At 54.8% G+C, this 25,720-nt stretch overlaps 1 protein-coding gene across 1 annotated transcript in view; it reads left to right on the top strand.

Moving 5' to 3' along the window:
* GPAT2 (glycerol-3-phosphate acyltransferase 2, mitochondrial) overlaps window positions 1-25,605 on the top strand; it is a 35,194-nt gene extending 9,589 nt beyond the window's left edge. Inside the window, exons 5-20 of the mRNA XM_044417362.1 lie at window positions 1,671-1,770; window positions 2,468-2,604; window positions 3,713-3,812; window positions 7,676-7,885; window positions 9,451-9,549; window positions 9,936-10,021; window positions 12,451-12,563; window positions 15,860-15,930; window positions 16,293-16,554; window positions 17,601-17,749; window positions 18,871-18,948; window positions 19,671-19,802; window positions 22,049-22,169; window positions 22,678-22,743; window positions 24,128-24,183; window positions 25,489-25,605. Of these exons, the coding sequence (XP_044273297.1) occupies window positions 1,671-1,770; window positions 2,468-2,604; window positions 3,713-3,812; window positions 7,676-7,885; window positions 9,451-9,549; window positions 9,936-10,021; window positions 12,451-12,563; window positions 15,860-15,930; window positions 16,293-16,554; window positions 17,601-17,749; window positions 18,871-18,948; window positions 19,671-19,802; window positions 22,049-22,169; window positions 22,678-22,743; window positions 24,128-24,183; window positions 25,489-25,605 (1,897 nt within the window). The remainder of the gene's footprint in view (window positions 1-1,670; window positions 1,771-2,467; window positions 2,605-3,712; window positions 3,813-7,675; window positions 7,886-9,450; window positions 9,550-9,935; window positions 10,022-12,450; window positions 12,564-15,859; window positions 15,931-16,292; window positions 16,555-17,600; window positions 17,750-18,870; window positions 18,949-19,670; window positions 19,803-22,048; window positions 22,170-22,677; window positions 22,744-24,127; window positions 24,184-25,488) is intronic.
* The last annotated feature ends 115 nt before the right edge of the window (window positions 25,606-25,720 follow it).

Here is a 25,720-nt window from a genome sequence, read left to right as displayed (position 1 = left end):
GGAAGTTGGAATGGAAGTAGATGGCTCGTGACTTTGTGGGCAAATGTCTCCATGCATTGGGATTAGTTTTCTAAAGAAATTTTAGCTTAATTTGATTAAACTTAATTACAAATTACAAATTATTTGGAATTTGATATCCCTGTCCTGGAAAGATTTTTTTTAAAGGGTTGGGCAGGGTGAAGGCGACCTCTTCCACCCACACTGCCTGAGGTTTTATATGAATGACCTTTTGCACAGCCATGGTTAAAAGCCCCCTCCAGGAGGGAGTAGGAGAGAGAGAACAGCAGTGACCTTCCTTCAGAAAGTCCTTTGAAACTTGCAGATGAAAACTGTAGAAGAGGTGTGGATTCTTACTAGCCCAGCACCTTCCATCAGCTTCAAATTAACACCCGTTAGGAGCTACTAGGGAAAGCAAAGGCAGAGTCCTGCAGCTATCAGGGACTCTGAGCTGATTGGCTCAGCAGCTCTTTTTCTCTGGTGCGGCCTGCGAAAGCAGGAGCTGTGTGGGCTGGGTGGTGGAGCACCAGCTACTGGAGGGAGGGAGGGAAATCCAATTTCTTTCTACAGTTTCCAGATAATTTACCTCCCTTCTTGTTTTAAAAACACTTTGAATGGCATAAGTATTTTCCCAGTCCCCTCTCCTTTCAGATCTTATATTTCAGATTCTAAACCTGCAGGCAGAAATGGGTTTATTTTGCAAGCTGCTCTGTGAATCTTTCTGGCAGAATGTCCTGATGCAAATGCTGTAACTGAACCCATGGTTAAGTAAAGCCAGGTGGCGCGGTGGTGAGTTGGACGGGGAGGCAGGGCCCGGGCCCGGCTCTCCTCGGAGCCATGAAAAGCACTGGGTGCTTCTGGGGCCGTCGCCGGCACTTTGCTTAGCCAAGTGCACTGGCTGTTGTGAGGATGAAATAGAGGGAGGGCCACCAGGGGAGCTGGCCTGGGCTCCTCGTAAGAGGGAAAGAGTCATTGTCGTCATCATAGAATAGCTGGACCAGGGGACTAGGCCAGAAGGGGAGCAAAAACCCAGAAGAGATCTGATTGTCTTCCAGGTTGGGTTCTCATGGCACACAATTCTGCTCAAGAATAATAATAAAATCCTACTTTCTGCCCTGGAAATTAGTACCTTGGCATGCAACAGGCCTGTGTTCTGAGACCACTTCCACTGGACATTAAAGTAATATTTTTGTCCAGACCCTTGGGTGGACATAGAATCGTAGAATAGAAGAGTGGAGGGGGCCAAGAAGGCCACCGTTCCAACCCCCTGCTGTTGCAGGACACCAAGTCACACCGTCCCACTCAGAGGGCTGCCCAGTTTCTTTCTGAATGTCCCCAGTGTGGGGGAGCCCCCACCTCTCCGGGCAGCCGGTCCCACTGCCGTATTGCTCTGGCAGTGAGGCAGCTTTTCCTGATGCCCAGCCTGAATTTGGGTTGTTGCAACTTGAACTGATTCTTCCGTGTCCTACACTCGGGCACCAGCGAGAAGAGACCTTGACCCTCCTCTTTGTGACAGCCTTTGGGGCCCTTCTAGAGGATCTCATGTCCCCCCTCAGCCTTCCGAGATGATCCTTGGCCATGCTGGGCTCATGCAGAAGTTGCTCCTGGAAGCCGCCCCTCCGTGTTGCTCAAGGGCTCCTCCCCCGGCCCCTCTTTGTCTTTTGTCCCGTCAGGCTCGGCCTCTGGGCTCTGCTGAAACTCCTCAGCTGGGCGTTCCTCCGCGTGGTGGCCCACAGGGGGCAGCTGGAGATGGTGCGCAGGGCCACACGAGCGGTGAGGATGCCGGCTTCCCAGTGGAGCAGCCCTCCCCAGGGAGGGTCTCTTGCTCTGAACTTGCAGCGGGAGTGGAGGATGCGGACGGTGCCAGAGTCCGGGAAGAACACACGTATGCCTGGGCCCAGTCCCAGTCCATGATGCTGCTTGCTCTGAAGATGCACCCCCCAGTCCACTGCCCCCACACCTGCCCTGTAGCTCCACTTGGGTTTGCCTTGGGTTCAACCTGGGGCCCTTCCTGCCAGCACCTGGGCACTGTGCCCACTTTTCCCCAAGGGCTTTGCTGATGCCACATCTGAACGGGGGATGTGCCAGCTCCCAGCCCCCTGCCCGGCTCCCCAGGCCACTGTCTCTCGGCCTCAGATGCCGCCTGCAGAAGACGGACCTGCACAGAGCTGTGAGCGGTTTCCTGAGAGCGTAGCCCTTTGGAACTCTGCTCGCTGCTGCTGCTGCTGCTGCTTTTGCAATACTTGGTGTGCTCCCCTTGATGCCAGGAAAAGGGAGAGCCCGACTTCTGTGAACTCTTTTCTCGGGTGAGGGTTAGCGGAGCCAGAATCGGGCTTCCACCAGCAGCCGGAGCTCGTCTGGCCCTCTGTGACATGCCAGCCTTTGCACTGTCTCCCGGTGAATCATGTTACGGGTTGTGCTGCCGCTGGGACTTAATCTCTGCTGTGTTTTTCTCCCCTGCCCGCCCCAGCCTGATGTTCCGGTGGTCTTCCTGGCAACCCATAAATCTCAGCTGGATGGCCCGCTGCTTCAGCTGCTCTTGGCGTCTCAGGGCTTGCCCATGCCCCGGGTGGCTTGGGAGCACAGAGCTGTCGGTCCAAAGTTCAGGTAACGTTCACAGTTGCATTTGCATGCTGTGGAGGTGCGAGAACACCCCTGTTTCCTGTGGCCTTCCATACCCTTCACTGATAATCCACATGGGGAAGCCAAGAAGTTCAGTCCTAGTGGCATTTGCTCAGCCCTTTTCTCTTACTCGGGATGTAGCTCTCCCTTGGAGAAAAGAGGCGAATATAGTCTTGCTTTGCAAGGTTGTTGCTCGGGTCGTGCAGGGACCGACCTCGGAGTCTTGCAAGGGTCATCAGAGACAGAGCGCAAAGAAATGTTAAGCTGAGGAGCTTTGTATCTGTCAGGATAAATAAGATCACGCTGGTTAAAGATTCTGGTGCTGACATTTGAGCAACGCTCTTCCCACTTTTGATATTTTCCCCACTTCTCCGATTTGTCAGCAGTTTGAAACCTCATGGAAGCTTCTCCTTCTCTTTTTTCACTTGCTCTTCTGCAATCCGTGTGGGTGGCTCTGTCTTGAACAGCTTTTACCGCTTCTGCTGATGCTGAGCAGTGCTTGTGTCTAATAAATCAAATTTTGTGAGATTTATTAGCTGAAATAACAATATTGTAATAATTTGTAGAATTTCCATAATGGGTTCTGCCCACAATAAACTTGCAGAACTTGGTTTTCCAGGTGGAAAAATTGGGGGATGTGACCCCCCTCCCTTGATTCTAATAACCAATAAAACAATACCATTGGAAAATTTTTACAGACCTAACCAAGAGATCCTGACTTCTCTACCCCAAAACCAGTCTGCAAATAACTTAAATGTGCATTTTAAAATTTTTGCACAGTTCTTTCCTGTTTTGCTGTGCCACGTGGAACACCAACCGAAGGCGCCCGTCCCTGATAGCTCTGAGATCTCTGCCCTTTCTTTCAGCTTCCAATTTTTCACTAGTCACCGTCTTCAAACTTCCAGGGGCTCTGTAATTAGAAAAAATGTGTTGTCCTGATTTTTAAAACTATCTGAGATCTGAAGGTTGCTGACCTATGTCCCCACAACCAACTCATCTGCCCATGATGTGTTCAAGGGTCTTGCAGGATAGGATACACACAGCTCCTGCTGGGCTTATGAGGAGCTGACGGCCGTCCTTTCTGTTCGTGCAGGGCCCTGCTGACTCGCTTGGGAGGGGTGTGCCTGCCGCAAGACGGGGCGCTGCCCTCGGGGCACGAGCAGGGAGCGCTCTCCAGAGCCGTCCTGGCTGCGGTGAGACGAACCTCGTATTCATGGAGTGGAGGGAAGACTCGGGTTGCTCTGGGGTGTGGACATGTGAGGGCTGCCGAAAGTTTGCTTTGCTGCCCCTTGGAATGAATCGGGAGGAAAGAGGGATGATGGGAGTTGTAGGCCAACATTTCTGGAAGGCAGGCTTTGGTAGCTTCCCTGGAGACAGGCAGAGAAAGGCGGCGTTTATCTCTGCTTATCTCCCGCTTAGCAGCCAGTTACCCCCAGGGCTTGAGAGGCACTGGCACTGGGACAGGGACCGCAGAAGGAGAGAGGCAGGCCAGGAGTGCCGTCCCGCCCCTCTGTTTTCCTGGGATTCCCTCCAAACTTCCCTGCCTGTCTCCAGGGAGCGTCGGAAGACTGGCTTTGTGCCAGATGCAGGGAGCCCTCGCTGACCCGTGCCAGCTTCCCACGCAGGGCCATCGTGTTGAAATGAGCTTCCCGCAAAGGCTGCCTGGTGCGTTCCCTTTCTCCGGCACACCAGCACGTTCTGTGCTGCAGACATGCTGGCTTCACACATGAACGGGCCAGAGTGTGTCGAGCGTGTACTTGAACGGGGAAAATTTTGCAGGTTCCTTTCCGTGTGCTTCGGGTGTTAAGGCCTGGCTTAAATGCGGCAGCTGGGGAGGCCATGCCTGCACCTTGCCCAAGTGTCCGTGCAGGCATGCAGGTTGGATCGGGTCCACCAAGTGATTTACAAATACCCAGCATTGCAGATGGGGTCAGATGCTGAGTGCCTTGCAGAATGAGGTCTCCCAAGGTCAACCTGCCGATTTTTGCTTTCCCAGCGGCCAGACGTGGGCTCCTCTTGTACCTTCTTCCAGCAGATCCGAACCGTGATCTCTTAGCACGCCGAGCATCTTCCTTTTGCTAGTTTTTCTACGTGCTATCATTAAACAGCTTCTCTTCCAAAACATGAACATCAGACGTCTTATTCATCTTATTTTTCCCACCCACCCGATGGAAGCCTACTTTGTATTCAACTGACTGACTGATTGTTGTTTCTCACAGCCTAGACAAATGATATCATATCTGCATATTATGTTTCATTAGAGCCAAAATGAGATGGCAGATCTGCATTCTGGAACTCCTCTGTGTGAGTGAGCGAACCGGGGTGGGCTGGGGGGGACAAGATGAAGATTTAGACGTGCAGACTCACCCTGCCTGATTCACGGGATCCCACAGGCGGCCCAGAGGTCATCTTCTTTCACCTGTAGCCCTCCTGTCCTTGCCCGCCACTGCGTCTGTCTTTTTATCTCTGTCATAAATAAAGAGGAGAAGACAGAATGGCAACTGCTCACCTCTTTGGAGATGCTCAAAGGCCCCAGCCTCCAACTTCCTAGGGAAAGAGAGATCAGCTGTATCTCGCCCAATTTCGCTGGTGCCCCAAGTGATGAGTGACATTTGTCGAGCCTGCTTTCTTCGGGAGGTATACAATTATGATCTGATATTTTCTTTGACTGGCAAATTGATTGGGAGCCAACTTGTGGCTTCAGCCAGAAGATGACAAGCGTGTCGGCAGATGGTGCTGAGGATTCCCTTCCTTGCCGAACGCCTTGGGAGAGGCACAGACATCGCTGCTCACCACCGCTGGCCGCTTCGTTGCTCAGCCAGGTTTCTCCCGAGGGTGGCCAACCGGTGAGCCCCGCAAATATTACGGGGACCAGTCTCTGTTGTGTATCAGTGGACACCCCCAGTTTGTGTGTCCCTCTTTCTTGGGCTCTGAAAGGCATTGATTTTTATGGATCGAGAGTTTTCCCCATTTGCTGGGCTGCGAAGCTTTGTTCCAAAGTCAGTTGAAATATGTGGCCAGACAAAATTCCATCGAGGTCAGCACTTGTGTTCAGAAGGTATCAAGATGGCACTCGCCCTCGCCTGCTGGCTACCCCCAAGCAGCTAAGAATTGGAGGTGTCCTGCACCCAAACATGGAGGGTCTGTTTCACTCTCTTGCCGAATGGACTAGCGTAGAGTCATCCATCCATTGCGGTCTCCACATCTGCAGTGAATCCCACCTCTTCTTTGCAAGCCTTGCACTGCCAGACAGTTGATTGAGCGACTCAGGCGTTCTCGCAAAGAGAGAGAGGCAAACATTTCTCTCTGTCACTCCTTGGCAGTCTGTTTGTTATTGTTTTGACTTCTGTTTTGTTGTCTTCTCACCTACTTTCCCCATGAAAAAGCTGGGTTTTCTTCACCTTGCTCTTTGAAAGGAAAGTTCAAGGAACCAAAACTGCTGCTGAACCTCCTGTCCCTGGGGATGGACTGATTATTTGGCTCCGGAGGAGGAGAGAAGAGCCACGGGTTGTTCCCCAAACTTTTGTTGGAACCTGCAGTGTGTTCTCCCCACCTTTGATAGGCCTAGATGGTAACACCTAGATGGTGGGGATACATATTTCTGTGCAAGACGTTTTCGTCAGCAATGTCTTAAAATTGGATTACGGTTCTCTGTGGTCTCCATGCCCTCTGAAATTAAAATCCTCTGTCCAGGCATTCCGACTTCTGCACCAAGAAAAGCTGGGCTCCGCAACCTGTGAAAATTATGCCAATTGGAAAGGAACCTACAGAATTGCTTGTGTTCCCCTGCGTATATCTTTTCTAGCTTTGCTCGTCTTGCAAAAATGGAAGGATCAGTGACGGGTGCTGATGCCCAGTGGAAATCGAAATCAGCCACTTCCCTCACTACTGATATTTCAGCAGATGCTGCCCACCTAGTTGCAGGTGACTCTTAATAAGCTTAGGGCCTTAAAATACGAGGAAAAGGGAAATCTGAGATTAGCAGGGGGCTAGATGGTGAATCCAGCACTACTTCTGTTCATTTTCTGCAAGCCCATGGGAGACTTCCACTTAGACGCTTTGTGCATGCCGAACATTGATAAGCAAATTTGATTCTACTTATTTGGGGCATAATGTCAAGGGGGCAGCCCAGTATGTAAACAATCCACACATTCACGAGCAATAAAACTAAAGTCCTTTAATGCTAATTATCTGCAAGATTTACAACTCTATAGATATGTTATGCAGATGTTAACCTTCTAATGGCTTCTCTCCTGGAGCCCACTACCCCATGTGGGATTACTCTTCCAAGTCACGCCTTTCTTCCCTCCTAAAAGATAATGTTGCTGTTCATATCTGCGAAGAATTCGGTGATTCTCAGCTCTGGAGAAATCCACCACGCCCACTGTGTCTTCTGTTTCAGGCTCAGGAAGATCAGCGTCAGAGGGGGAAGGAGCAGTTTGCTCTGCCTCTTCCGAGTAGAACTTGCAGCTTTCTCTCTCTCAGGACTCCTTGGCTTTGATGAGGGTTCAGGTGTTTGTTCTATGGGCTGAGAGTCAGAGGGAGGTGCAGCTGCTGGCACATCTGCCCCTATGCTGGGTTGTGGGGTTGACTCTTGGGCACTGGGTGTCAAGTGCAAGTCCTCCTCGTGAGTCACTGCCTCTGTCGGGGCTTCATGCACGACACATAATCAGGAACAGGGATTTTTTCCCCCCCGGCCCAGGAAGATTGAGAAGGAAGGGAGGTTGTGGTGTTGTGAAATACACATGGTCACTGGTGCACAATTAAATTTCCAGGAAAACGGCAGAGTTCCCCCGGATGCCATTTTGTGGCCCTTTGGGTTTCTTGATCCCAGTTTTTGCCTGGTACCTGTGAGCATGGTAAAGACACGGACGGTCTGATCAGCCTCTCGATGCCCACGAGGGGCGGCTGAAGTGGGGTTGGCCTGGAGGAGACGCGGCGGCTGCCTGCCTTCGCTCGGGCCCCCCGGACCAGGCCTCTGCGCAGGGAGAGGGGTCCCCACTCGGCTCCAGTGAGGCCCTGCCCGCGTGACCCGGCTCTCTTCTCTGCCCCACAGTATGTCCAGGAGCTGCTTCGGAACAAGGCGCCGTTGCTGATCTTCTTGGAGGAGGCCTCCTCCGGCGTGCGGCAGCTCTCCGCGTCGGGCAGGGAGTGGCTGAGCCTGGTGGTTGGCGCTTTCCAGGCAGGGGCCGTTCCTGATCTCACCGTCGTTCCCCTCGGAGTCTCCTACGACAGAGTCCCCGACTTGATTTACAGGGGGCAAGTGGTGAGAGCAGCTGCGGCGTAGGACGGGGGCATCTTGCGGGTGACCGTTGGGCCTGCGGCAGAACGTGGCGGCGTGAGGCGCTCCTGCTGCAGAAGCGTGCCGACCCTGCCCGCTCCGCTCCCCACTCTGGTTTCCTGTCTCCCGGCCCTCTTTCGTCACCCTGCCTTCGCATTCCAGCAGCCAGCTTCTGGGCATGCTCAGCCCCGCGGGGTCCTCTCGGCCGTTCCCCTAAAGCTCTTATTTCAGCAACTGTCACCTGCTGATTCCGTTCTGCGTGGTGTGTGCCATTTTGCTTGAATAGGGGCTCCACTGTGCCTTAGTATGTATGAATCTGAGGTGAAAGTGGAATTACTACTAAAATTATATCAAAATTTGCAATGGAACAAGAAGAGGAAGATCTTTTTAAAATGTCAGGATGTGAAATACCTTCTAACCTTGTTAAGTACTTGGGAATGAACAGGACTGGACATAATGATACAGTATTTCAAGACAATTACAAAATAATGTGGACGAAGATTCAAAAAGCTTTACAGAGATTGTCTAAATTAAAAGTGTCTTAGCTGGAAAGAATTTCTATTATAAAAATGACTGTTTTACCCTAATTAACGTCTTTGGTTTGGAAGGTACCAATTTTCATACAGGGAAAAACTTCCATATTTTCAAACTTTCAAATTTTCATAAAAGGAAAAACTTCAGGAATGACCAAGGCAATTGGATACTTTTATTTGGAATGGGAAAAGAGCAAGGACTAGATTTAAAGTCCTACAAGATGGAAAAGAAAGGGGAGGTCTCACAGTACCTAATACCAAATTATGTTGTAATTGTTGTCTGGATTACAGATTAGAGTATAAACCCTACTGAAAGATCAGTGAAATTGTGCTCAGTATTCGTGTTGGTGCTGCCCGGCCTTTGTTCTCCCTCAAAAGGAAACCCAAGGTGGGCTGGCATTTTTATCCTTGCAACAACAACCCTGTGAGGTAGGTTAGGCCAAGAGTCTTTGATTGGCCAAAAATCACCCAGGGAGCTTAGTGGCTGAGCGGGGACTCAAACCCACATCTCCTAAGTTCCCTGCCCAGTATTGCCTGCCCCAGCGCGCTAGCCCTACATGAGTCAAGCACGGGGCTGGTCTTGTGTCGCTGCGTGTTGGGGGCGTGCTGCATGCGGGAGATCCAAGGCCTCCCAGCTGCGCATGGCAGCTGCGCACAGCTCGCAGTGGTCCTCCCACCCATCTTCCCATGGGCTGAGCATCCGACCCATAGCCGGGCCCCCGCTCAGCGCACAGCTCCGGGGGAACCAAGGGGAGAACCGGTTCCTCCCATGCTGTCCTGTCCTTCCGTCTCTTCACTGGACCACAAGAGTGATGGGCCCTGGAGTGGGCGTTAGCATGGGTACTCCGTGCGCTGGCACCTGCCAGGTTTTCTTTCCTGTTTTTAACAAAAGAAACATTTAAGTCTGCTCCTTGCCACCACCTGAGGATTGCCGTCCTGTGCTTCATGGGTGGACAAGGAAAGGCGCCATATTCTGGGCAGCTTTTGACCTGTTGAACATTGGTTGTGTTTTGCTAGACCACGCAGAGCGGTTGGGCCTGGCTGTCCCTCTTCAGAGCAGCTTGCCGAGGATTTGGCTGTGTCCGTGTGGATTTCGCTCAGCCCTTCTCCTTGCAGGTATTCCTGGTGGGCTGGCGACATTCAGCCCCGGGATTGTGGGAATAGAAAAGAGGCTTGTTAGACAGTGGCTGACCCCCCAATCTCTCCAGAGGAGCAGTGCTAACTTTGGTGGTCCGGGGGCCAGTCCCTTGCCCAGAGAAGGCAAAAAAGTGGGGTGGGAGGTATAGAAACACAGAAACAGAGCGAGTCAGAAGGGGTCTCCCGGGCCATCAAGTCTGACCTCCGGCACCAGCCGGCTCCGCTCACGACATGCCCGCCATGTGCATGGCTTGCCATGACCTTTGGTGGCAAACGGTTGCTGAGACACAGAAGGGGCCGCAGAGCACCTTCTCCCTGCTGCTGAGCACAAGTGCCCTTCAACCAACTTGGTTCTTCCCCCCTAGGAGTACAGCGAAAGCAACTTCTGCAGACCAAGCTGCTCGAGAAAACGCCTGGAGGAAGTCCTCTTGCCAGAAGTGCTCGGCAAACGGTAATGCTGTCTTGGGTGGTGATGTCCCCACAGAAATGTTTTTCATGCCTCCCGATTTTAATCCAGGTGTGCCAAAATCCCCACCCACAGTTTTGCACGTGCCCCATGAGGCCCCTGCTGGTCCCTGAAGCCGACTTGCAGGTCTGATCACCTGGAAGGATCCAGCTCATACACAGAAAGGCAGTGATCTGGCCGGAGTTGGGTTCTCTTCCACTCACATGCCTGCCTTCCTACACTCAGCCTTGGGCAGGAAGCAAGCTGGGACCAAGCCTGCAAATGGTGGCAGGCCCACCCTTTGTCCCAAGTTATTCTTGCTCAAATTATGCATGGCTCACAAGTCACATGTGCGTACGCAGAACTTTTCCTGCACTGCTGGCATGCAGCTGGCCCGCTTCTGGCTGACAGGTACCCCGGACTTGCTTCCTGCTGGAAGGTCACGCAGATGCTCAGCGCTAGGTGGGCCGAGACACTCGACGGATCCTTGCCTCCAAACTGGGTTCCGAACACATCACTAGTCGCAGCAAAATTCCATGGGCAGGAGAATAAAGTACCCCCCCAAGGGCAAAGAAATGGCAAGAGCAAGGCCCTTCCTGCTTGGATTGGAAAGGGGAGCTGTAATATAAGGGAATAAGCAGTTCCAAAGAAAGCCAAGCAAACTGCCTGGGAAACACAAAAAGCCATCGGGGTCGGGTTGTTCCCTTTGGAGCCCCCTGCTGTGCTGGAAATCTTCTTTGCCAGATAGTCCTACCGCTGCTTGAATGAGCTTTCCTTTGGGAGAATGGGTTGCTCCAGATACTGACGTTTAATCCCAATCATCTTTTGCATAGTGTGAATCATGGTGGAGCAGAGGAGAAAGAAAGTGGGGAACCTGTGTCCTTTTTGCAGCCATGAGGTTCTCTCCCTGTGGAAGAGACACAGTCAAATCATACTCATAAGCTAATACTCTGAGTCATCTCCCAGGTTATATGTTGAAATTACATTACCAGAGCTTGCAAGCAACAAACAATAAAGTCGAAGGACACAAATTTTGCAAAGAATAAGCTTGTTCTTGAGCAAGGCGCCTAAACCATGCTTTTTGCTGATGAGAGTCCTCCCATATTATTGTCGGACTGTCGTAGGACTATCCTGAACTGCCCAGAGTTCTCTATTGTCTCTTTGCAAATATGCCTGTAATCCATGTGTGACCTCAGGAAAGTGTTGGCTTTCTTCAAAAAAGCAACTTGTGCGAGAAGAACTACAAGGAAATCTCTTGAATGCCAGGATGCCCAGCTGAAGTAACTTTTGATGACAGCCTTTGTCGGCCTGTCCGGAACCCCGGCTTCAGCCTCCTGGAACCCTTTTAACAAGCACAATTAAAAACTCCTGACTTCATCTCAGACTGCGGCCAGCCAAAGTCGCGCGTGTTTAATACCAGTTATAACTGGGTTTGACATGTCAGTTGTCCAGTCGTATATCATCATTTGTCCACAATAAAACAGGGCAGTGGCCCACTGTTCTCAGGCATTCTCAGAATGCTTCTGTGTAGAGCAGGTGTCCTTGATGTTGACTGGGGGATTCTGGGATTTGTAGTTCAGCACCTCTGAAGGTGACCAGAGTTGGGGAAGGCTGGTATGGATTTTATTGACTGATGGAATGATTTAATTTCTATACTGCCCAATATCTGGATGGCAAGCTTACTTATTGAATTTCAGGAGGATGTCCTCTTTCTCCTGGCTCTGCAGGAGTTAAGAGGCAAAATTAAGAATGCAAGGAAGGTTCTCCCATGGGTTAGCAAAGCTGACTACCCAGAGGGTAAAATCCATCTTGTAGCTTGGTCTAACCTCATCGGGGTGGGAGTTGTGATGCGGGGTTCACACATCACAGCAAATACCCCAGCATGGTTTTTTGCCTGGATGTGCCTGACAGACAATCAAGTGCTTTCTACACTAGTGCGTTTTTTGTCCTCCTGGTACTGGCACATATCCCATCATCCACCATTTCTGAAATTTAACTGCATGCTGGACGGCTGGGGCAGCTGCCACTCTTTCCCAGGCACTTGGTGGTAGCCACTTACCAGGACAGTGGAAACCACGATGCTGAGATTGGATGAGAGGAGAAACCATGGTGAGGTGTAGGCACCATAGAGCAAACCAGCCTTTCTTATCTTGGTTTCTACAAGCCAAACGCACCACGGTGAAAGACCATGAGCGGGTTCAGATAACGCAACAGACTATCTTGCATGGGAAAGTGCTTGTGGCTTGTGAATCTGCCTGATGCTTGTGTACCTTTCTGAGTTCTACATATGCCTCCAAACTTGCTGGAAGAAGGGCAGAATAAAATGCAACCAATGTAAAATCAATAACACCAGTGGAATACTTTGCCTTTATCCTTGCAGTGTTGGTTTAAAATGTGTCTCCCTTCCATCCTCATCTCTCTGACTTGTTTGCCAGCACACTGGATTGTGACGCGCTGGAGCAGCGGTGGTTCTTGGGCCTCCAAAGTGCTGCCGTGCCAGACGTGGAACCAGGCCTGGTGGACAGCTTGAGCCTCCATTCTCTGAGCGGTAAGGAACTCCGTTCTCCCTTCGCCCGGCCTCTTCAGCTTTTTGGAGAGGAGACGGCCTGAGGCCCAGTGAGAAATGCGGCTATGAAAGAGCAGAAGGGCCTCTTGTCCAGCAGATGTCTGCAGGCTGGGGGAGGCTGGTGCGAGATGGGTTCAAGAGCTGGGCTAGGACTGGGGAGGCCAGATGCAAATTCTCTTCCCAGTGAAGCCCCTTGAGTGCCCTGGGCCAGCACCCTCTCTTGGACGGTTTGATCTGCCTAGCAGGGTTGTTGTGAGGATAAAAGAGGAGCGTCCAGCCATGGTCTCTGCCCTCAGCTCATTGGAAAACAGGACATGAAAACAATATATAAAATACAAAAGCAACACCTGTGTCTGGGTCCGAGGGAGAAACAGATCTCCAGTGTTCACTTAGAAAAAAGTGCTTTTACCAATGGAAGTTTGCCTTCCAGGTCTTTTGGCTGACTTTTGGATAAATAAGTGCACTTTCCAGGTAAGGGCCGAGCTGATGGCTTGAAAACCGCCAGCCATCCCATTTGATCATTGCCCTTCCCAGGCTGAAAACCAGGAATGAGGGAGTGGACGGCAGCTGGCAGGGACTGCAGCCGTTTCGACATGTTTTTGTGACTGCTTGTGCGTGGCGTTCTCGGCACACGTGACTGGCTGGATGTGCCACTTCTTTGCCTGACAAGCCATCTGCGTCCCTGTCTGCCTCTCCGAGGCGCCGGGAAGGACGCGCTGCTTTGTCGGGGCCACAGACTTTGCCGCAGACAGACACGCACCCGTGGGCCATTTGCTCCCACATCGGGATGGCTGAGAACCAGCAGCGGCTGCGCAGAGTGCTCAGGTGCTAAGCAAAAAGCAGCCGCAGGAGGCCCCTCTTAGACGGGGTGCCCACGTTCTGGGTGTTTGGCGAGGCGGAAAGAAGTCAGAGGCCTGCGGTACTCAGGACAGCCTCCCTCCAAAATAAGTAACGTGCTTATGGATTTGGGCTGGTCTCGGAGGCGGCCGGGCCCTGCGTTGCCACTCTGTCTCTGGGCTACATGGAGCTGCGGAGCTGTTTTGTGTGCACCCAAGCGCGGTGCAGGATCGTGGTCGGTTGCTCAGGTGCAGGGCGAGGCTCACCTGGCGGAGCAGCGAGCGACACAGCAGGGCAACACGATGCTCCCCGGCTGCCTCCCAAGGAGGGCGAGGGGCTTCCCACATTCCCTGGAACCGGGAGGGACGTTTGCCGTGGCAAACCGACGCATGCCACTTCCCGCCTCGTGGATTGTTTCCTTCTGTCTGCAACTTGAGCAGGGAGGTTCTGCCGAGGGCTGAATCATGCTGGGCTGCTCAGGCTGCAGCCACAGCCTCCCGGTTACATAAACGACGAGGCTCACGTGTCAAGGTGTGTTTTTTGGTTTATTGCTGTTCTCTCCAAGTGTAGATGTAAGTTTCCAATTATCGGTTATTTTAGGATAATGCCTGAACCGCTCTGTCTACGTTAATGCACTGGCTGCGTGACTTTCTGGAAATGTTCACAAGCATTTCTCCCACCCACCCCCACCCCCCGTAATCCAGAAAGAAGAGACTTGTGCCTGGGAAGCGCCTGCTTTCCTGAGGCACCTCCTGTGTTTTTTCAAGGCCAATGGTGGGCGCACCTGCCTCGGCTCTCTCCCTTTGCATTTCCCCTTTCCACAGGGAGCGTTCGCCTCATCGTCTGCTCTGCTCTTTGCTAAATGCGAGGAGCCACCCGAAGCCTCCGTCACTGATCTCCCTTTGACGTTTGCCCAGATCCTTTGAAGCCCCCCCCCCCCCCCCCAGATGCTCCCCACAGGCCGCCATTTGGACACAAGGGTGGAGGAAGCCCAGGCGACACGCCGCGTGGACAATTAGCGGGCAGTGAAAGGCCCAGCTTCTGAGCCATGCGCTTTCCAGAAGAGGAGGGAGCCCTTTCAAGTCCCCTCGGCCAGCCGGGGCCCCTGCAGCGCTCGGTTTTCATCTGTGCCCGGTGCGCGGCTTCATTTTCACTTTGTCATACAATCCAGCTGGTCCCAGGTCCAGCCAGGCTGGAGCCCAGGTTTCTGGGCGGTGGTGGGCCTGCCCCCCACACTGTCCCTGGAAGTGTAGGTGCCCTGGGCCTTTCTTGCACTGGCTCCCCCTTTGACCCACATGTGCTTCTCCCCGGGTCTTTTGGGTCCCTAGCACCGTTCCCGGGACTCAGTTCGCAGTGTCCCAGCCAAGCCCTGCAGGTGGCTGTGCTGGGAAAGGTCCCAGTTGAGGAAAATCTGCACTTGGGATTTTCCCTGGAGCTTCCCAGCTGCAGCCTAGAGGGTTTCCTTTGGTTCTGGTGGTGTCACTTTGGATTGTACTTTGAGAAAGAAGCAGGAACGTTTTCTCTGTTCCCAAAAGATGGATATCTGCGCAGTGTCTTGCAAGTGGTGGCACCAGGAGCCTCTTGTCTGGCAACAGCACGGGGCAGTTTCCTTGTTGCAGGGCTAAGGGACATCCACCCGCTTTCCCTGGCCCAGCCGGTTAGTCTCGGCTGTTGGCTTACACCGCTGTACGCAGACGCCTGTCTCTCAGAGGTCAGCAGGACCTGCTTCCTGAAAATTGGAATAGGATTGCGGCATGCGGCCTTTATTACCCTAAGCAATTAAGGGAAACTGCTCTGAAGGGTCACAGTTGATTAAAACTTCAGTTGCAGAATGTAAATTCCCCCGCCTCCTTGTTCTTGCCTGCAAAACATTAATTACTTAATTCAGCTAAGATCCAAGGGTATTTTACCTGCTTTATGCGTGATGTTTCTCTGAGCATGTAGGTGACTCAGGCAGAGGCCTGGGCTGCTAGTTTCAGTTTTCTGAGGATCACGGCTAAATAAGAGGAATGATGAAAAACAGTTAAAATATGCCGATTACCTTTTGCAAATTGGTTTATGCAAATGTGGTTAATTTTCATATTTATGCCATGGAAAGAATCTCTGATATTCACTGTCAGTTAATCCATACACAGTCTCCCCGCCGCCCAGTTTTCATTTCCGTCATATAATTTTTTACAGGCAGAAAACTGCCTTTTGCAGAAAACGGGGCTCTTCCTTTTTTATACTGTTGCAGTCCAGATTCAGGGCTATTTGCTGGCCATTGGGTATGAATGTCTTTTTTCTTTGGCTGTCATTTTCGGCATCCTGGCCCTCAAGGCACCATCCAGCCCATGTGCCTGGAAGCCAGGAAGAGCCAGGAGACCGTGGGGTTGCAAACAGGACCCGTTCACCCCAGGTTTCATTGCTCCCTCTCTCTGCCTCTGTGTCCCCCTTCCTAGCTGGCGTCTCCTGCTCTGCCATCACGGCTGTGCCCATCATGTCTGCCCTTCTGCTGCATAAACATCAGGAGGTAAGAAGGAGAAGGTGGGGAGGGAGCCAGGGCTTGGTCCTGGTCCCGCGTCTACCTGGAGAAGTGGCATCCTGCAAGCATCCTGTGGCCGGCCCCCTTCCCCCGGGCACTTCAGGCTGTGGGTACCTGCTCTGCTCGCAGCTCCTGGTGTCCAGACCCGTCCGGGAAGTCGGATGGAGTTGGTGACTCCATCGCTGGGTCTCCTTTCTGATGTGTGCACTTAGGTTGCAGAGGCGTGGCATCTCGCCCCAAAATATGGACCCACACTTTCTCAGGCCAGCCCCAGCACTCGGTTCTCGGAGACTTTCTGCCATACGTATGAGTCACGGTCTGCCATTATTTCCCCCTTTCTCTCCACCCAGGGAGTCTTCCTTTCCCGCCTGATGCAGGACTTCGCCTGGCTCACGGAGGAGGTTCTGCTGCGCAGCTTCGATGTGGGCTTCTCCGGGCGCGTGTGGGATGTGGTGCAGCACACGCTTCTCCTCTTGCAGCCCTGCCTGCGCCTGCACCGCCTTTCGCTGGGGGACGTCCTGGTGGCCCCCAAGAGGACCGAGGCTGCCGTGACGGAGCTGAGCCGGCACAGCGCTGCCCTCCTGCCAGTTTTCCTCCCAGAAGCGGTGGGGGGTGAGTTTAGAGGGTCCTGGGCTCTCGGAGGGCCAGGCCATTCTCCGCAATAGGAGCTTGCATGTTTAGAGGAGCAGAAATGGCATCAAAACACCCAGAGGCTGAATTCAGGCCAGATGGTGGCCCACAGTCAAGAGCTGAGTGTGGGTTTTCGATAAGCCATGGATTGTTGAAACTAAGGTACTGTGTTGTCTGAAAGCAGCTGCTCTAACAAACCATGACTTGTTAAGCACAATGTAAACTGTGGCTTGTTAACATCAAGGGAATCTAAGGTTTGTTGCTGTGTAATTAACTGTGGGTTGTTCCTCAAGTTTGTTACTTTGCTGGATTCAAATGACCTCAGAACCCATGTTTCAGCAACAATCCACAGGGCAGTGTTGGAATATGAGTGTGAACTCCATGTCAGCCCTTCCTGAGGGATGAAAGAGAGGCCCCAGTCCTGGCACAGTCCTGAAGCAGGAAGGTTAAGAGAAAAATCTGCATACCGAAGAATTTGGTTCACACCTGAGCAAGTCCCCACCCCTCAGCTTCGCCCCTAATTTATGGTGGGAAGCCATGGGTGCTGGCTTCTCTCAAGGCCAATGTATGGGTGAACACGGTTGTGTTTTCCTGGGCATTAAGCAGCTCCGAATGGCACAGGGAGCAGGAGGTTGGGGGCCTTCCCAGGTGCCTTTTTGAGCAGGCCCAGCAGTATGGACTAGTCTTACTTGTTTGCTGCTAAAATGTATTTTTAAGGACACTTTGTGTGCAAGTGTTGTTCTAATTCTACATTGTCTTGAGTGGCTGGTGCTCATTGCCCAGAAAGCTTCAGTTACTGGATGGTACGAAAATTATTAATATTTTGCCCAGAACTGTATTCAGAATGCTTTTCTTGGAGATCTGTAGAAGGAGCAAACAGGTGCTTTGCAGAAGAGGGTTTTGATTTCGCACAAGCCACACACTCAGCCATTCCCTGCAAGGAGAGCGCCCAGATGCAAACGCTGTGGAAAAACAGGCCAGGGCAAGAGCAGAACACACGCTGAAAAGCTTTCCCGGTGTTTTGGCAGCCTGTGCGGTTAATGCCCTCCTGGTGGAGCTGCTGCCCTTCCTGGGAAGCCCCGAGCAGCTTAGAGATGTCGTCGTGGTCCAGCAGGAACTTCACAGCAAGATCCTTCTGCTGGTTCAGCTGCTGCCCAAAGATTTCCTCCTGTGCCAGGTAAAGAAGCCCCTTTGGCTCATCTTTCTCCCCCGGACAGTGATTTTGAAAGCGTGATATTCCCAGGCTGGAAAAGCCGGGTCAGCCGCCCGCCTCTCAGGCCCAAACAAGCACGCCCGGAGCCGCTTGGGATCAGGAGGCATAACGGAGCCCCCCCTCCCCCGACCAGCTGATCCATGAAGATCTGATCCACAGACGGTCTTCCCCACTTGCATCCTCTGAGCGCAGTTTGTTCGGGAAGCAGGAGAGGGCCTTTTCTGTAGCCATTTCCAGATTCTGCCAAGAGACCCCCCCATGCATCCTCCCAGATGATGGGATGTTGGAAAAACAGGAGGCTGCCGTTTGGGCAGGTAACTCGCCTTCAGAGCACCTTGTTTGCACCTGTGATGCACGTTCCTTGCCTTTGAACTCACCTCACCTGCTGTTGCGGCTGCTTTTATCTGCTCCTAATTATCCTTTGAGTGTGCTCAATCATTTTAATGCCGTCGTTCGACACCTTGAATAACAGTACGGGAAGCTGGGACTGAGAGCCTTTCAAGCGCAACTCTGGGTTGGTAGAGGGCACTTGCCAAGCCACGGAACACAAGTTGGCAGCGTGAGCCACTGAGGCAAACTGTGGCCTTGTGGGGAGTCCAGCACGGAGCCAGTGTTAGGGGGCAGCTTGACCAGGGGGGGGTGAGGGGGGAATAGGCTGCGTCCCATGCACCTTAACTTGAGCAGCAGCACCCCTCCAATGCCACGCCGCCCCAGGGAAACCTTCAGTGTACAAAGCGTGGCATCCCCAGCAGCCTTTTTCTGGAAGCCCAAACGGTGGTGCTGAAGAGACCTGGGAGAGGCTGGTGCAGCTTCTCTAGGGATTAGCCCCCCTCCCAGGCGCTGAGGTTCTGCCACTTCCACCTCCGTGGGTGTAGAGCCCTCCCACCCTGTCATGGTGGCACCTTTGCGAAGAAGCGACCAGGACCGGGCCAGCTGCTGGAGGCAGCGCAGAAAATGGGGGAGGTGGTGGGGAAGGAGAAGGTGAGAGGGGCCGATTCAGCCGCCAGGTGCGCATGCGCTTCCCCGCAGCCCTGTGCTGGCCTGGAAGGTGCAGCCCTTTCCATTTTGCCTCTGCTTCTTTCCAGCCGTGTCAGTCGGTGTATTCCTACTGCCAGGTTGTGGTGGACAAGCTGATCCAGTGTGGGGTGCTGGTGGCAGAAGAGGTAAGCGAGGGCGAGAGAGGAAGCCAGCGTAGAGCGCGGCGTCAGCGCAGCCTGGCGGCACGAACAGACTGTGTGGAGGCGGCTGGATTTGTGCTGGGCCTGGATTTCCCAGGCTGCGGAGAGTTGAAGCACAGTCCTCACACGGCGGAATTGAAACGGGAGGCACGTTTCACGCTTGTAGCCAAAAACGTTTATTTTTAGAATATGTGTGAACAGCGTTCCATGCTCGCAAGGGAGTCTGCCCAGGGTTTCTGCTCTGTGCCTGCCTCCTCTGTTAATAGCAGTGACTCAGGCAGAGTTGCGAGAAGCAGCTCCTCTGGGACCTTGGTAGACACGCAGTGGAAGGGCTGAAGGATCACGGCCTGCAAGGAGAGAGATGCCGCAGATTCTCCGGACAGCGGCCACTCACATGCCGGAAGTCACACAGAGAGACGGTGGGCTGCCCCTTATGGGGGTGCTTGCTTTGGGCCCCTGGCAGCTCTCTCAGTGGCCTTCCGCTGCCTGGTGCATTCCAGGTAGTCTGAACTACAGTTCCTGCCATCGCTAACCCTTGCCAATGCTGGCTGGGGCTCATGGGAGCTGAAGTGCAAACCTCAGGGGCCTATGAGGGTGAAGCTGCCTGTGCACACTTGGAGTGAGCTTTGCAGCCTCGTGGCCGTGGAAGAGGCTCCGGCCGCTTGCCAGTCGCGCGCCCAGCGTCTCGTCTTCCCTCCCACACGCAGGTGCCCAGCGACCGCTCGGCATGCGACGCGGCCCAGAAGCGCTTCACGGAGAAGCTGCTCTGGAAGGCATCGGACGACTTCGGCGACAGTGACAGTGACTGTGGCGACGAGGCTGAAAGGCGCTGCTTCAAAGTAGGGGAGGCCCTTCCGAACACGTCACTTTTGGGGAGGGCTCATCCCACGGGGACACGCTGCTCTTCCCCTCACTGAGCCAAAGGCCGCCTGCCCTCCCTTGGGGGCATCCAAAACCAGGCACAGCACGTGCTTCAAAATCCTCCTGCTCATCTTGCTCATAAAAATGGAAGCAGGGCATAATTCGGCATGATGCAGACGCTCACACAGCTCACGGCAGGGGTGGGGTCTTGAATCACTGACCCTGGAAGCCTTGGTGCGCTTGCCTGTCTGCTCCCATGACCATCTTTGCACCTGCAAGGACTAGACCAGCGGCCCTCACGCTTTTTCAACGGGGGCCAGTTGAAAGGCTGCAGTGGCCGTTGCGGTGCCGCTGGGTGTGCGCAGCGGTGGCTCGCTCGCTCACTCGCTCGCTCGGAGATCTCCCAGCGAGGCCAAAACCATCTCCGAGTGAGTGAGCTGCCATCTCCCCGCCTGCGCCAGATCCGTCCCGCGGGCCATATTTTGGGGACCCATGGACTAGACATTAGTGACTTTTAGGGGGCAAAGTGAAAATGGAAGCAGAGAGTATTGGGACCTGACTTCGTGAGAAGCGCCGGATCCCGAGGGCTGTTGGGAGGCGCTTGGGGAAGGGAGAACCGTCCCGAGGGCCAGCGGGGAGAAAGGTTGCCCAAGGCTACTCCACCACAAAAGGACTCCTTGCCCCTGCCCAGAAACCAGCAGGCGCTCACTTTCTGACACTGCTGGACTGAAGGAAGGTGCTTATTCCCTCAGTTTGCCGGAATTTGTTTCCAGTCTTGCTTGGAGGGGGTGCTGCTGCTTTGCAGGAAGGGACTAAAGAAGCAATTGTTTTAAAGTTTTGCTTTTGAGCGAGCTGAGATGTTGGAACCCCGACCGGGATGTGTGCACCGGCTCCGGTTGTCCAAGGCCAAGGGGGCTATTTCTGCACTCCCAGCCAACGGTGCTGCGGCATGGCCTGCGCATCCCCCAGCTATGTGGTCAATCATACTCGAGCAGCCGGTGCCATTACTCTTGCTGGTTTTGTTACCACGGTCACTTTACAAAATGGAGACCAAGGGAGAAACCAGCCAGAAGGGGAGCAGGGCCCCTCGCGCCCTCTTCCCACCAGCCTGCGGAAGCGGCCTTTCCCCTCTGCTGCGCCGCTCTTAAAATCTCGGGAGCCCTGTGCTCCTCCTCGGTGTTTGACACCCGGAAGGAGGCGTCCAGAAGCTCTAAAGTGAAGGAGGCTGCAAAGGGGAGCCCAGAGGCAGCTGTCTCCCGAAACGGTGCCGAGAAATTGGCCTGCTTTTTCCAAGGCTGCAGAGGGACGGCTGGTGTGCACCCGGGGGGAGGAGGAGAGGGAGCCCCCTCCCCCCCCAGCCAGCATGGCTGCTGGTGCACAGCACCCCTAGGGCCTGGCAGGGCGGGGAACGTGAGCTCTTTGCTCCCCTGCAGCACCCCCATCTCCCCCCAAGTCTGTCTTCACGTGGGAAGGAAGTTTCGGCGTGGCGCCTGCCCTCCTTCCTCATCCCCCTTGCAAAAGGGAACATCAAATTACCATATAAATGCCTCCTCCTTTTGTTTTTCCAGGCACCCACATGACACATCCTGAGTTCACAACCTGCCTCTCAAAATGTCAGCTGTGTGGGCTGCTGCTCAGCACAGTTCCCTGCAATTAAGTGGCTGCGGGGGGGGGGGGGGAGGCCACCCCTCCGCTGCTCCCCGCCCCCGCTGTTTTTTGCCGCCTTGCCAGCCCCTTTGTCTCCCCCACAGCACATTTTGGGTGGACACTGCCATCTCCTGGGGGCTCCAGGGCTGGAGCCTCTTGGAGAGGCAGCCACAGCACCTCCTGCAAAACCAGGGCAGTTGCCTTCCTAAGGCCGGGATTGTGCAGATAGCTCGTGCGTGTCCCGTTGCGAGTGTGCCTCCTCTCCGCATTGCTCCACAGCAGTCCTGGGTGGCAGCCCCCCTTCGTGGCTGAGCGGGGGCCGAACAGGCCTCTCCCAGGTCCCCAGCCCAACGCTCGACCCTTGTCCCACACTGGCTTTCCATAGAAAATAACAGGATAATTAAATGGCCGCAAAACGGTAGCACCTGACTTGGCTGTCGGTTGCCTGCCACGACCGCAGCCTTTGCAAGAGCTCTGCTCGCTCTCTCTCTCCCTTGTTTCTCTCCTGAGCTGCTCCCGGGTGGACCGCAGGCGTTTTCTCCTTGTGACCCCGGCCCATTCTCCCCTCCTGCCCTAGATCAGCCAGCTGGAAAATTATGGCAAACTCTTTGCGTTCCTTTGCTGCCTCCTGTCCCCTTTGCTGAAGGCCTTGGGCAGAGCTGCCGACTTCCTGGGGGACCTGGAGCGCCCGCAACCAGGTAGGCCGCCTGGCTGGAGCCCCTCGCTTGTGAGGCAGTATCCTTAGGAGCGTCTGGAAGGTGCTTCCAGCATTTGGAGAAGGCTTGCTCTCGGTCAAGGCCGGGTTGCCGGGGGGCCTTCGCTGGAGGACGCCTCTTCCCATGCGCCTCCCGTGGCAGCAGAACTGCTGGCCCTTCGGGGGCTGGCGAACACCCTACTCTGCCTGGGAATCCCCCTGTCCCGGCAAGATCAGCCCCACCTGGCCCACCCAAGCAGCAATTTGGCAGGCTGGGGGGAGCAGATTTTGCGGGGAAGTGGGCTCTGAGAGTCTGATGGGATACGGCCGGCCCGTGAGGGGCCAGTGCCCCCCAGAATCCGCTTGGGTCCAGGCTGCTGGGATGGGGGAGCGTTTGAGGCGGACGCGGAAGCCCCCCGTGCCCACCGTGATCCTAGAATCTAGGATTGTGATCACTGGGCGAAGCCCGCATGTGTCTGGGGCTCAGGCGCTGAACCCTAACCTTTCCACAGAGTCCCAGTACCTGGAGAAGCTGCACCAGTTCCTGCTGAGGCGGGCAGCCGAGGACGATTCGTTCGGTGAGTCCCCAGGCCCAGTGGCATCCAGGAGCGGGGCCGGTGGAGGAGCCGGGCTGGGGCAGCCGAGCTGGCTGGCGCTCAGGAATCCCCGGTTCGATTCTTCCCTCTGCGATGCTGGCGCCTTTTGCGAAACGAACCGCCGTTGCTCAGAGGCCTCTGGGTATGGCTGGAAAATACAGGAAAACCACATGCGAGAGAGATGTTCACAGGCAAGTCTGCACAGTTGCAGCAGCCGGGCTTCAGCTTGGAAACCCGGAGAACGGTGGCTCCGTGGTCTTGCAGCCAAATGAGCTGTGATGCCAAGGGCATGGATGCACTTCGCAAGCGCCTTTTAAAAAGGGCTAGCAGCCTCTGCGAGGAGGAGCAGCTGGACTGGGGCTCTGGCAGAAAGGAAGCGAGAGTGCCCCCCCTTGCCCGCACTGCTGGATTCCAAGGGAGGTGGGCCAAACTTCCTTTCCCCAGCCACCCTGAGCCCACCCTGCCGGGGGCGGGGCCGGGGAACCCCGAAGAGATCATCCTCGGGTACCTCGCCGATCCTCGGCTTCCAGGCCCCCTTTGGGCAAGCCCTCTCTCCAAAGCCCTCTGTGTTGCCGGCGCAAGACGGCCTGAGCCACTTGCAGCCCGAGCTTAGCGGTGGGCAGCATTCATGGTCACAGGCGGGCGGCAGGGGCGGTTCAGTAAAGACAGTGTATGCTCTGCTGCCTGAACACTTAGTTCAAAAGCCGCATGTTCTCATGCCGAAGGCAATGGCAGTGTTAAGGCTGAGTTTTCTGGTCAAAGGCTGCTCTCATGCACGTCCCCTCTAAACAGCTGTTCCCTCAGAATAAACCTCTCCCAGTTCCTTCAACTTTTCTTTCTCCCAGCACGGTTCTTAAGTGCTCCTCGATTCCTTGCTGAACGCTCTCATTTTCTTTTACATCCTCCTTAAAACATAGCGATTAAAATGCAGTAATACATAGCATTTACCCAGCATGCTTTGCATGTTCGAAGTACTTTTCAGATCATGTATTCTAATCTCTGAAGGCTTGAATTGTTATCCCAAAATTGCAGATGAGAGACTGAAGCAGGGGAGCCCCTGCGGTTGCCAGAAATATACATACATTGTGTGTTTATGGCAGGAGTAAGATTCGAACTGGGGTCTCCACGGCTTCTGGAACTGCATCGCTTAGGCTACAGCAGCTCCCACCTGGAATTTTTGGGGTGGTGCACTCGGCTGGTGTGCGGGTCGCTTGGTGCCCTGGGGTTGCACAAGGGGCTCCCTCTTCACATGCGAGCGTTGCCCCCAGGGCTTCACATTTTGGCAGATTCGCTGGCAAAGCCAGAGAGTGCCAGGCTGAGCCTCAAGCCCACCCCCCGCCTGAACCGCCCGCTGCTGCTTTTTCAGAATGCGCCGGTCGGGCCCTGGCTTCCGTTGCCGTCCGGATCTACAAGGACCTGGGGGTGAGTGGCCTGCCTCGTCTGTCCCCTGGCGCTTGTTGGCAACGTCTGAGCCCCCCTCCTCATGCCAGTTTAGAGCGGGGGGCCTGGCAGGCGCTGGAAGAAACTGCAAGCCATAGCTCAAAGCGCCTGGAGGGCGCCGGCTTGCCTAATCCCAGTGATGGGATGCCACTGGGGAATGGCTTCCAGAAAACCCGGACTGCAAGCCTGGAGGCCCGATCCAGGTGGCGAGCCTGGTGCAGCGGCTTCAGCGGTTTCCTGCCTGTCACATTCGTGGCCCAGTGGCCATTCTGGGCACCTCGGCCTCCTTGTCCCTGTGCTTGGTAGAAAAGATCCATCTCCCTGCCCTCTTGCTTGTGGAAAACGGCATGGCTAGTCCCTGTTGAGGCCAGAGCCCAGCTGGCAACACCTTGCTAAGGAGGGGGCTCGGAGGCCCGTGCCCAAGTTCCACCCACACCACCCGGTCCCTGGGGGGCGCCTCCCTGGGCCGGCCCTCCAGCACAGCGGGGAGGCCCTTCCGATTTGGGGCACTGCCCTGGGGCGGGGCGGGGTGGGGCGGCTGTGTTTCCCCAGTTTAAAAGCCCAGCGGCGATTTAGCCCTGCAGGATGGTTAACGACAGAGGGAAGCTTTGCTGGTGGGCGGAGGGCCAGCGTTCGAGCCGAGTAGAGGCCGAACCCCCGGCTCTGCCACTGGCTGCCCGCTCGCCTGGACCCTCTCCCGGCGCCAGCCATTCAAGCTGCGGGTCGCTGCTACAGACCGCGCACTAGCTCTGTCCTACCCAGGCCATCTGTCCCAGCCTTGCACCTACGGGGCCCAGCGGAAGGGGTCTTCCCGCTGTGCTTGCGTGTCCACCTGGGCCCGTTACGCCCCCCTCCGCTCCTGTGGCACTTTTATCAGGTGCCCGGCTCATTGCGTGCACCAGCAAGGAAGGTGCCTGCCACAGTCGGCCCAGTTTCTGTGCATCGCTCGGGACGTGCCCTGGCGTCCCCGGCTGATTCTGCACTGCATTCCAGGCACTTGGTGCTTGGGAGCAGAGTGCTTGCACCTCTTCCTCTCGTCACGGCACATAACGTGACGGAGCCGAGGGCTTCCTGCATTGGCCGGCATGTGCCAAGCGTTGCTCCCACAGGGAGCCATGGCCTCCCTCCATGGCTGGTGCAGGCAGGCTGGGACCCTCCCGCGACCCCTCGCTCCGAATTGGCTGTGCTGGCCAGGGCTGATGGGAACTGTGGGCCTAGAAGCGGGCAACTCCTGCATTAGTGGGAGGGGGTGGCCAGATTTCTCCGACGTCTCAATTTCTGTTCCAGGTGCTGTGGGAAGACGTGGTGCCGGTGGAGCCCATGCTCCACCTCTCGGAGGAGTTCACTGATCCAGAGAACCGAGAGAAAGTGGAGAAATTCATAGAGCAGTTTATCTACAGCTAAGTCTGCAAGAGGCCTGGGGTGGCATCCCGAAGCTGTAGGTTCAGCCTATAGGGATGGGGAAGAAGCGGACCACCTGGTAAGAGAGAGGAGCAGGTAAAACTTTCCACCGGCCACC

Source organism: Varanus komodoensis, unplaced genomic scaffold, assembly GCF_004798865.1.
Source record: "Varanus komodoensis strain SLA01 unplaced genomic scaffold, ASM479886v1 scaffold88, whole genome shotgun sequence".
NCBI classification, from domain to species: domain Eukaryota; kingdom Metazoa; phylum Chordata; class Lepidosauria; order Squamata; family Varanidae; genus Varanus; species Varanus komodoensis.
The sequence above is the reverse complement of the archived record's forward strand: the minus strand, read 5'-3'. Positions and strand labels throughout refer to the sequence as shown.